The 12,360-nt window shown below is 41.7% G+C and overlaps 2 protein-coding genes across 3 annotated transcripts in view; one reads left to right on the top strand and one right to left on the bottom strand.

Annotated features, from left to right (window-relative positions):
- The window catches only part of UBAP2 (ubiquitin associated protein 2), a 140,417-nt gene that overhangs the window by 18,559 nt on the left and 109,498 nt on the right, over positions 1-12,360 (bottom strand). The window lies entirely within an intron of this gene.
- Positions 10,009-10,707, top strand: LOC133375553 (interferon epsilon-like). Its single transcript, XM_061607312.1, has 2 exons — positions 10,009-10,334; positions 10,467-10,707. Exons 1-2 carry the CDS (start codon positions 10,009-10,011, stop codon positions 10,705-10,707), a joined length of 567 nt encoding a protein of 188 aa, XP_061463296.1.

Genomic DNA, 12,360 nt, shown 5'->3' with positions numbered 1-12,360 from the left:
GGGTTTTTGCCTATTAGTGAATTTCATCTAGTATGACCTCCCAAATGCCATAATATGGGGGCATGACATGGAGCCTATTGACGTTACTTTATAAAAGCTTTCTTTTAGATTTGTATACACAGTCTTTTGTGGAATGTGTTGCCAAACTCATTTTCATATATCTTCATGGACATCTTTTCTCAGTTCCTTACTCTATCTGGATTAATATGCATTTTAGATGTATCAATATTCATAATAAAACTGTATATTTTACTCCATAGTATTTCTCTTATTTTATCATTAAGTTTTGAAGTTTTGTTACCTCTCCTTAAAGCAGTGGTTCTTAACCTTTTCCACTGCCAGCACCCCTTGGATTTCCAAAATATGCTCTCGCACCCCCTGGAAAAATACTGTTCGTTTTTTATTTTTATTTTATTTTATTTTAATGTGTGTTTTAGCCTAACTTAGCTAAGATAAATGACAGTTTTCCAAAATCTTTGAACACCGTGCACCCCTAGAAAAAGTGTCTCACACCCCTGGGGGGGGGTGCACCCCAGGTTAACAGCCACTGCCTTAAAGGGTCGTATTTGCTCAACAGTTTGTGATGTCTAACCAGAAAATATTGAAAAAGGAGAACAATGTTGCCCCATTTTATTGCTTATTTCTAGTTAAATTTTAAAAATACCGGCTTTACACAATTTCCTTAATTCAATCATATTATTCTTAATTCATATCGTAACTTGCCTAGGAATGTTCAATCGAATTCTTGAATGTAATCCCCAGTGGTGGGTCAGCCCTAAGCTTAAGGTTCCCTTTATACCAAATGCTGAATACAGTTTGAGTGCATGGTTTTGTTTTAATTCTCTCCTTGTCAAATCTGTTCCAGTGACAAAGTGTCTTTTTAAGTTCTGTTGACACATTATATTGTCCCATAATTAATGTTTTATTTGGATGAAAACATGCTCCTAAATGAGTTAACATAGCTGCCTCATAATACTTTTTTAATGCAAGATAATGTGGCCTTGATAATGTGTTCCATACAACCCTAGATATTTCCCCCCGCCCCAAATAAAATTTATAAATAATTTTTGCCAAATAGCAATTGTTAGAGAAGTTCCTGATACGTCCATAAACAAAAGTAATCTTTTGGCAGGAGTGTCATTTTCAGAACTGACAATTATCCCATCCATGAGATTTTTTAACTCATTCCCATTCACGAGTTTCTCATGGTTAAATTCAGTTAACTTTTCTATATTTTGTGTGACATTTCCTAGATACCTAGTAGAATAGTTTATAAATCACTGAAATAAGAAGTATTAAAACAATGTACAATGTTATATGCTATTTTGTCTCATAATTTTACTTTTTTAAAAACTTCGTTTTACTGTTGAACCTTTTTATTCAATCTATTTCTGTTGAATAAAAAAGGACAAAAGAGGTTAGCTGTAGTTTTGAGTATGTCTCCCAGTCTGTCCATGGTTTGAAATGGGTTTGTGAAACTATGATTCAATGTGGTGTCTGAACTGACAAACCATAGTTAACATCACTGCTAACATCTGGAGGCCCCACAAAAACAGGAGTGCTGAGCAAGTGGAAAAAGGAAGCAGGGAAAAAGGAAAAAGGCTATCAAGGGCTATCAATGGCTACTAGCCATGATGGCTGTGCTCTGCCACCCTAGTCAGAGGCAGCATGCTTCTGAAAACCAGTTGCCGGAAGCCTCAGGAGGGGAGAGTGTTCTTGCACTCGGGTCCTGCTTGCGGGCTTCCCCCAGGCACCTGGTTGGCCACTGTGAGAACAGGATGCTGGACTAGATGGGCCACTGGCCTGATCCAGCAGGCTCTTCTTATGTTCTTATGTTCTTACGTTCTTATGACAAGCTGCTTCAAGCAGGACGTGCCACAACACATTTGGAAGTTCAAGCCCTGCTTTGTGTTCTAAAACGGGTTCCCAAACTGTGGTCCATGAGCTTCATTCTGGTGGTCTGTGGCATGTCCACAGAATTCAAATTCTATAGAATTGAAATTGTAATACAATAAAATACAATAAAAGAAATAAAAGCAGCAACAAAAGCAATTAAAATCATACAGCATCTAGCACTGTACATTATAACTGCTACAAGAGGCAGAAAAATCGTTAACAGGTCTGCCAAGACCGTCAGCGATTTTCAAGGAGTCCAGTTTAGAAGTTGAGAAACCAGCATTCTAAATTATGGGCAATGCAAACTATGCTTCAGTGGGATGTTTGAATTGTCTGTTTTCCCTCGTAGCTTTTCTTCCTGCCTCACCAGTATGATCTCAAAAGGGGCACCAGAATTCATCTCTATTAAAAAAAAAACACCCACATCTCTGTGTGCTTGGTTTCTGCTGGAAAGCATATTAAGGAGTGACACATTTCATCTTAGTCCCCACCTTCCCTGCCCATATTTGGAGCAGTCCCTTTCCATTTTCAGTTTATCACCAATTTTACTTTCAATATTTCAAGACGGATTCCCCACCCAGCTTTTTGGTTTCCAAAGCTGGAAAAGATGGCCCAGAGCCGAAGGAAGCAGGCATGCCTGGAAATGGTGCTGCAATCCACAGAAATATAGACCAGCAAAGTGTTGAACTTGGGCAGTGACTCACTTCATAATTGCTTCCATAATGTTCCATGAACATGCTATTCTACAGAACAAATTTTGAAGGACTGGAGGCTTGCCAAAGGATTCTGGCATTAAAGCTACTTTTGCATGAGTTCCTAGATGACTTTAGCATTTATTTAAAAATTAGAATATTTATTTTTGGCTCACTTAAGTTTGCCATTTGGGTAGTTTTAAGATGGCTGGATCTTTTTATTTTAGGTCAGTGCCAAGGCTACGCAACAGTTAACAGAGTTAAAAAACTTTTCCCATTTTTATTTATTTTGCAAAAACATCATGATGTCTGCATTGATTAGGTTTGATGTTGCTTACAATTTGATATTGAGATGATTCACTAATAGGTAAAAAAAACCTTGTGGGTTAAAAATGTATCTATAGCCAACAGATATTTCTGTCAAACTATAAAAAGCAGGGAAATTGGGCAGCTATAGTGAATGCACCAGGGCAGCAGCAGACCTGACCTCCTCTCTGAGATATTGGACTGCCCTATAAATTGGTCAAAATGCAAACACAATTTGGGTTGGTCTTTCACAGTCCAATTCAACTCAATGATAAGCTTGGAAGAATTTGGTAACATTTGCCTCTGAGCATATGGTGAGTGGTGGCAACACCTGCCATCTCCAAAGATGGAGAATTACATTTTTGTATGTTTGTTGGTGTCCTTCTTACTTTGCTTCTTCCCTGTGTTACTGCTGTTTCTACAGAGAATCTAACCTAGAAAATTATATTTCACTCATTATTCATCCTAGAAATCTGTGTCAAATTTATTTTTATTAATTTCAAAGCATTTTTACACCAGTGTGGTGTAGTGGTTAGAGTGTTGGACTACGACGTGGGAGACCAGGGTTCGAATTCCCACACAGCCATGAAGCTCACTGGGTGACCTTGGGCCAGACACTGCCTTTCAGCCTCAGAGGAAGACAAGGGTAAACCACCTCTGAATACCGCTTACCATAAAAATCCTATTCATCGCCTTGAAGGCAGTCCATTTTTTTATTGGTCAATGTCATATGATGGCGAAGACAGTCTTTTGTGTTTCAAACTGGAGGTTTCTATTTCTATTCTGGATGCTTAACGGTTGAACTTCAAACTGCAGTTTGATGTAAAGTCAGACTGATTACGATATGTTGCTACTTAAGCAAAGACTCTAGCTGTTGGAAAAAACAAACTTGGCCTGCCCAAGATGCATGTTTTCAGCCTGTTATGCTTAAACCACTCCACTTAAGGAAAAGTGGGCATGATCAATTAAAAACAGAGCACACCTAGAATTTTGCTATATTTTCACCTCCCACCGTTTTATCCTGTGCAAACTCAGACACTCCTCATGTCCATTAGAAACTATTCTGCAGAATAAGTGCCATTATTCCACAATTGTCTGAGTTTTTTTAGTGTTGCTGTACTTCACATATTCACAGAAACAGAAGGAAATGAAAATAATTTACGATAGGAAACTTCACTTAAATTGCAAGTAAATCAGGCATATTTAAAGTGACTATCTGAACAGAATCAACTGTCTTAATATAGTTCCTACCTCCCTGCTAAAACAAGATCAGCACAGCACATGTCTTGTTTCACCACTCACCATATACTCAGGAGCACGTTATCAAATTCTTCCAAGCAACACAAGAAGTGGATTGGACTGTGAAAGACCAACCCAAATTGTGTTCGCATTTTGTCAAATTTGTGGGACAGTACAATATCTCAGAGAGGTCAAGTCTCCTGGTGGATTCCCTATAGCTGCCCAATTTCCCTGCTTTTTAATGTTTGATAGTAATGTCTGTTGGCTATAGATATATACTTAACCCACAAGGGGTTTTTGCCTATTAGTGAATTTCATCTAGTATGACCTCCCAAATGCCATAATATGGGGGCATGACATGGAGCCTATTGACGTTACTTTATAAAAGCTTTCTTTTAGATTTGTATACACAGTCTGTTGTGGAATGTGTTGCCAAACTCATTTTCATATATCTTCATGGACATCTTTTCTCAGTTCCTTACTCTATCTGGATTAATATGCATTTTAGATGTATCAATATTCATAATAAAACTGTATATTTTACTCCATAGTATTTCTCTTATTTTATCATTAAGTTTTGAAGTTTTGTTACCTCTCCTTAAAGCAGTGGTTCTTAACCTTTTCCACTGCCAGCACCCCTTGGATTTCCAAAATATGCTCTCGCACCCCCTGGAAAAATACTGTTCGTTTTTTATTTTTATTTTATTTTATTTTAATGTGTGTTTTAGCCTAACTTAGCTAAGATGACAGTTTTCCAAAATCTTTGAACACCTTGCACCTTGAACACCTTAGAAAATTTCACTAAAATTGCAAAGGAAATCAAACATATTTAAAGTGACAATCTGAACAGTATCGACTGTCTTAATATTGTTGCTTCCTCCCTGCTAAAACATGTCTTTTTTCTGTTATTTGGGCTGATTGCATGTGTTATCACCACTACCATATGCTCAGAGGCACACGTTATCAAATTCTTCCAAGCTACACAGGAAGTGGATTTGACTCTGAAAAATAGAAATGGAAATGGACTGCCTTCAAGCTGATTCCAAATTATGGCAACCCTATGAATAGGGTTTTTAATGTAAGTGGTATTGAGAGAGGGTTTACCACTGCCTTCCTCTGAGGCCGAGAGGCAGTGACTGGCTGAAGATCACCCAGTGAGTTTCATAGCTGTGTGGGGATTCAAACCCTAGTCTCCCAGGTCGTAGTCCAACACCCTAACCACTACACCACACTAGCTCTCTCCAGGACTCTGAAAGACCAATCCAAATTGTGTTTGCATTTTTACAAATTTGTAGGGCAGTACAATATATCAGAAAGGAGGTTGGGTCTCCTGCTTCCCTGGTGCATTCGCTATAGCTGCCCGATTTTCCTGCTTTTAAAAGTTTGATAGAAATGTCTGTTGGCTATAGGGAAGTTCTTAAACAGCAAGGTTTTTTGCCTATTAGTGAATTTCTCTGCTTTTTAATATTGGGGGTGGGTGGGTAAGAAATGGGATCCTGTGCAAGTTTACTGAGAATGGATTGATCATTTCATGCTTATTGAGTTTAATGGGATTTACTCCCCTGCAATCATGCTTAAGATAGGTGAAACTGACTATGGGGGATGGGGAGGAAGAGGATGGGAGCAGAGGGCAGGAGGAGGGGAGGTTTGAACGTTTGCTTGTTTACTGAATTCAGTGGGATTTACTCCTGTGCAATCATGCGTATGATAGGTAAAACTGACCATGAGGGAGGGAGGGGGAGGGCTGGAGTGGTCAGAAGGGCTGGAGAAGGGAGGGCTGGAGAAGGGAGAAGGAAGAGCGGAGGGGAGAAGGAAGAGCGGAGGGGAGGAGGAAGAGCGGAGGGGAGGAGGAAGAGCGGAGGGGAGGAGGAAGAGCGGAGGGGAGGAGGAAGAGCGGAGGGGAGGAGGAAGAGCGGAGGGGAGGAGGAAGGAGGGGAAAAGCAGGTCTGATCATTTGCATGTGTATTAAGTTCAATGAGATTTACTCCTGTGCAATCATGGTTAGGATAGGAAAAACTGACCATGGGGGAGGAGGAGGGGAGAGGATAGGGAAAAAGGAGGGGAGGGGAGAGGATAGGGAAAAAGGAGGGGAGGGGAGGAGAAGGAGGGGGGAGGAGGGGATTGGAAGGGGAGGGGAGGGGCAAAAGGGAGGTGAGATGGGAGGGGGGGAGGGGAGGGAGGTTTGTTCATTTGCATGCTTACAGAGTTCAATGGGATTTACTTCTGTGCAATCATGTTCAGGATAGGTGAAACTGACCTGGGGGAGGGGAAGGAGAGGATTAGAAGGGGAGGAGGATAGGTGAAACTGACCTGGGGTAGGGGGAGATTGGGTGGGTGGGCACTGGGCAGAGGGGAAGCCCCTTTCCTTTCCACAAGGAAAACATAGTGAACCATGTCATTCTTTTTCAGGGTTCCCCCCACCTTTTTATTCTACAGCAGGCACATGTAGCCTCCCACCCAAATTTAAACCAAAGCTGTCCCTGGCCACATCCTCACCAGACCTTTATTTCACGTTAGACAGTCACTGATTCTCCAAAAGAATCCTGGGAAGTGTAGTTAGTGAAGGGTGCTGAGAGTTGCTAGGAGATGCCCTGTTCCCCTCACAGAGCTTCAATCAGAGTGACTGACTGTTCAACCACTCTGGCCACTGGAACTCTGTCAAGGGAATAGGAGTCTCCTCTCAGCACCCTTCACAAACTACACTTCCCAGGATTCTTTGGGGGAAAGCCATGACTGCCTAAAGTGAAATAAAGGTCTGGTCATCCCCTGATTAGGCAAGCCCAGCAGAGTATGGGGCAAGGTCAGTAATAGGATTACAGGTACTCTGTGAACATGGCTGTGTTGTTTTTTTAATGAATTTCAACAGATTAGGAGAACTCAGACAGAAAAAAGTCCAAAAGGGTCTAGTTTTTCTCTCTCTCTTTTTACACATTGAACTCTCAGTCCTCTTTGACTGTTTTGTGTATTGCCATGAATATTTAGAGGGTTGTTAAGCAACTGTTTCTGAGCTCTGGACTATACGTTTTGTAAGGTTTGTTTGAAATGAGCTTATAGGAAGGAGAAGAATGGCTTGGGGGATATTTTCAATTTAACATGGCAGAATGCAAAAAATCCATGCTGACAATAGTATACAGCCACACACAAGATTATTTCCCCAGAGGTGTGGGGGAGGTGCTACAAAAACAATTTAGGAGGTCCCCAAACTGCAACTGACTATTGCTATATTCTCCCACTAGTCTCAAAAAAGATTTATTTGAGCGCCAAAAGCTCCAATTAGATCAGGCACCTAATTGCCTCTCTCTTTCGTGGCAACACTATCCTCCAGGTTAGATGGATTCATCAATGAGGAAGTTTATGTTCTCTCTCTCTCTTCACACACACACACATAAGAGAACCTGCGTTAAGGCAGGTGTAGACTTGATGATCTTCAGATAAACCTCTTGACAATGTTACAGTTCTACAGACATGGCAGACCCCCCCCCCCAAAAAAAAACCCTGCTCTTGAACCTTTATGTGTCATTTGTTTCAGCTGCTATGTAGGATTCATTAACAAAATATGGCCAATATGGTAACTGAATGAAACCTTCATGAGCAACAGAGAAAGGCATAGGAACACTGCTGTTGGATGGAGGTTGGGGGGGGAGGGGGGAGGAAGAGGCTAATGAGTTTCTATTCAATAACCAAGCAGTCACAACACATGTATTTTATGCATAAGGTAACAGGTACAATCCGTGGTATCTCTAGTCTGAAGGGGGAAACCATGACATACCAGAGGGACTGTCTCCCTAAAGAGGAAGCTTTAATTGCCCAGTGACTGGTGGCTCCAAAGGCTGCATGCTAAGAAACAGAGTTTTATCACATATTATCTAAAGGCCAGCCAGGCTTGGGAGGTTAGGGCTGGAGAGTTCAAATCCTTTGTTCTCCTTCTGTCTATCACATTCCTACCTCTCCCTCTCCCAAATCCCACTCGGATATAAATTACAGGGGCCATGGCTCTCCTACCTTGCCGGGTCTTCCCCTCCCCCTACTAGCTTCCTTCTCAAAGGTTCTCCCCTTCCCACTTCAAGCCACTTCCTTTATTGCCCCCAAATCTCACCTTGTTTCCAGCTACCCATAGTCATCTAGCTCATTTGCACAGTCCCTGTCTCAGAATTTCCCTAACGTTGTCCGCCTCTCTCCTTGGTTCTGCCTGAGAACCCCACTATGGAACAAGTTTTCTCTCTTTCTCTGTCCTTCTCCCAGACACCCTCCCCCAGCCACTGCCAATTTGTAAAGCCTCCCCTCCCAAATTTCATAGCTATTCTCATCCCTCATCTGATTTTAAGGCTTAGGAGGACCCCTGAACCTCCCCCACCCACAGGAATCCCACCCAAACTCCCCAGCTCCTGCAGACTCCCTCTGAATTCATTAGCACATCCAGGGTCCATCTCTCCTCCTTCAGCAAAGATCCTTCCCCTTCCTCTCCCCACCCTGGTTTTTCTCTTACTCAATTTCATTGCACCTTAGCTGCCTTAAACTTTTCTCTGTGCACTGTTTGTAATTGTTAGACCAAATGACTACCTTTAACCCTCTAATGCTTGCTACTAATTTGTGTGGCTTATGATACCTTTTTAATAATGTTCACATTCCTTTTATTTCCACAAATTGCTCGAATGAGGCAGTATTCTTTGACTCCATAAATCCTTGAATGACACTCCCCAGACATGCTGAGGTAGGTCTCAATGGGGAAAAAATACCAAACATAGGCCAGGGTTGCAGACTTGCATGCAAAAGGCATAGTTCTACTTGATTATTTGGTTTTTATCTATCCCTTCCTCTCAAAGGAGCCCACAGTACCAAACAACAAATCAATAAACACAAAACAATGTCAAGAAATAATTAGTAATGCTGGGAGGAAGGGCGGAATACAAATAACAACAACAACATGTGCCAAATTTCTGCTTTCTGGGTAGTCCGGAAGTACCTTTAACCATTTCGGAGTACACCAGCTCCTTCATTTTGAGAAGACTTAAAAAATGTCTCCCCATCACGTTTTTGTAACAGCCTTCATGTCTCATGCAACACGCACAGCAAATTTCAGCTTTATGGCTAATTTGTGAGAAGTGCAATTTGAGGGGGCACAATGAGTCTCCCATTTTGAGGAAGAGGTGCACAAAATGTCCCATTTTCAAGTGTCTTTGCAGTAGGCTAGGGAAGACCTGGCACTATATGCATACCAGCTTCCAGAACTCTAGCTCATGTGCGATACCCCTCCCCACCCACACACAGAGCTTCAGAGAGGGTCAAGTGTGGCTTTTATTTATGACTTTCCTCTTCTCCCAGGCATTTTAGCATGTGTTTTAAATTGTGTTTTAAATTGTTTTTAAAAGATGTGTTTTAAATTTGCATATTTGGTTTTAGTTACTGTGAACCGCCCAGAGAGCTTTGGCTATGGGGTGGTAAATAAATAAATAAATAAATAAATAAGAAAAGGCCTTATACAATTGATCCATCTAGCCCACCATTGCCTACTCTGACATTTAGTAACTTTCCAAAGTCTCAGGCAGAAATCTGAGATCCTTGGCTCTGATGGTCTATTTGGACTGGAAAGATGTATAACAAATGTAAATAGCCCCATGAGCTTGTTGAAATATTGGGGGAGCAGGGGCAAGGAGAGAATGCAAAATCTATTCCGGGTTACCAAGAAAAGAGAACATGAAAGAGCCTTCAGGACCCAACAAAAAATGTACATGGCTGAAAAGATTCTGCCTGGCAAGTGGAAAGTGAAAATGAAACCTGGAAATCCCTAGAGGACGAAATGATGAAAGGAAAGCAGCCCTACAGAATAAAAGCACACCTCAAGACTGCTCTGGCAGGCACTGCCTGAGAACCTATCATGGCGATTGGAATCCACATGCATGCAGGGGCCCTTTGCTTAGTGCTACTGTCATCTGTTCAAGTCACAGCTCTGGACTGCAACTTTCTGAAAGTCCAACAACAAAGATTTAATTTGCAGAGTTTGAAGCTGTGGAAAGAGAGGAGCGCAAAGTTTCCTTCAGCATGCCTGAAGGAACTGACTGCATTCAGTTTTCCTTCAGATATCCTGGAAATAAGTGAATCACGGCTTGCCATGATAGCAGTCTACGAAATACTTCATGGATTCTTGAACATCTTAAGACGTGATCTACTGGGAACTGGCTTGGAGGTCACACAAAGGAAGAGGTCAGTCTCTGCTCCCCACTGCACAGGTCTCTGTTGTAGAGGAGGCAACAAAGTATTGGGGCAGGGTGGGGAGGTGGAGAAAAAGATAGATAGCCTCTTTTCTCTTCAAACTCTGCCATTCTGTCACAGCAGGTTTCTTCAGATGCTGCATGCACAAACTGAAGTTATCGAAAGGTGCCTCGAGGAAAGAAAAGTTACACTGAGAGGTGCAAAGGGAAGGAAAACCGTTCTGAGACTGAAGAGGTATTTTCAGAGGATCATAACTTTTATCAGAGAGAAAGAACGCGGAACATGCATCTGGGAGAGCCTGCAGCTAGAGATCAGGACCAGTTTCACATACATTGACATACTGACAAAGAGGATGAACAGCTAGGAAGCATTTGAAACTTTTGGATAATTGCTGGAGCAAGGAAATGATGTACTGGCAGCTAGTATTTATAAAGTGGTAAAAGAAGCACCTCTTTACCCTGGCCTTTGACACTTGAGACGTATTTTAGGACCCACCCTATTTTTGTGAATGTAAATTGTTTTAAGTTGTTTTTAAATACATACTCTAAACTGTTGTAACACACCTTGGGACCTCAGGGTGAAGGGCGGGTAATAAATGATGACGACAATGATAATAGAGATAAATAAGGGATGTGATAAGAATTGTGATGTCAAGTTTGTGATATCACTTGGATACAAAATGTTTTTCTCCAAATGTGACTTTCTTGGAAACAGTGCTTAAAGTTTCTTAGATATTATGAGAGTTTTAAAGAATGTGAACTGGATTAAATATATGGAAAATTAAGAAATGATTTATTATAATTTATGAATACTAAAGCATATATGAAAGGTTATATATTTGTAAGAATTTGGTAGGCTACGACAAAAGAAAAAATGAAAACATTTGGACTCTGTAGCCCTGTAAAGCTGCAGGATGGAAGAAGATGGAATACATTCTCTTCTACCAACCAGCCTATCACAGCACTTCCCACAGAAACAGGCAGGGCTAAAAGGCTTATTATTTTTAATGTATGTGTTTTGTGTATGTATAGTATTTATTTCTAAAATTTGATACTTTATTTACAAAATGTAATATAGTTGTATTTTTGCATTTTATTCATTAATAAAATCTGATATAAAAAGTTCTACATATATTATTATTTTTATTTCTTATATTAATTCATCACTTTCAACAAAAAGTCTTTAGATGACTTGCAAATATATAAAACACCCAACAGCTTGTGAATCACTTATGCATGACTACATAGAACAAAACACGAGCACATTTTTCATTACTTAGGGTAGAGCTTGGAAAAGTTACTTTTTTGAACTACAACTCCCATCAGCCCCAGCCAGCATGGCCACTAGACTGGGCTGATGGGAGTTGTAGTTCCAACAAGTAACTTTTCCAAGCTCTGGCGCGCAAACCAACTCACCATCAGGAGACTGCCTTCATTGCCAGGGGTACGCTGGGGACAGCCTGCCCGATGGACTGAGGGCTGGCAGAAGCCGGAAGCCTCAGGAGGGGAGAGTGTTCTTGCACTCGGGTCCTGCTTGCGGGCTTCCCCAAGGCACCTGGTTGGCCACTGTGAGAACAGGATGCTGGACTAGATGGGCCACTGGCCTGATCCAGCAGGCTCTTCTTATGTTCTTATGTTCTTATGTAAGCCCCCAAAGTGGGGCTTTCTGGGAGAGTGGTGGGGGAGGAGCCACAGGGGGACTTACATGAGATCCTCCTCTCATTCAGAGCCCTCCCCCTGGATCCCACTCCACCCATTACAAAAAACTGTGATGGGTCTCTACAGAGAGCGCTTACTCCCTGGGAGGCCAATTTATGGGAGCTGACACTTTCTTACTGGCTTGTGCGTGCAGTTCCCAACATTCAGCCTGGCCAGTGGCTCTCGGGAAGGAGGAGGATCCCATTGAGCTCCTCCTCTGCCAATGTTGAGCCTCAGCTATCCCAGAAGGAACGGTGGGGGGGAGGGATGAGTTTCAAGCGCCTCTGCTGCCAGAAGACGCAGAAGATTTGGAAGTTGTT

Source organism: Rhineura floridana, chromosome 1, assembly GCF_030035675.1.
Source record: "Rhineura floridana isolate rRhiFlo1 chromosome 1, rRhiFlo1.hap2, whole genome shotgun sequence".
NCBI classification, from domain to species: domain Eukaryota; kingdom Metazoa; phylum Chordata; class Lepidosauria; order Squamata; family Rhineuridae; genus Rhineura; species Rhineura floridana.
The sequence above is the reverse complement of the archived record's forward strand: the minus strand, read 5'-3'. Positions and strand labels throughout refer to the sequence as shown.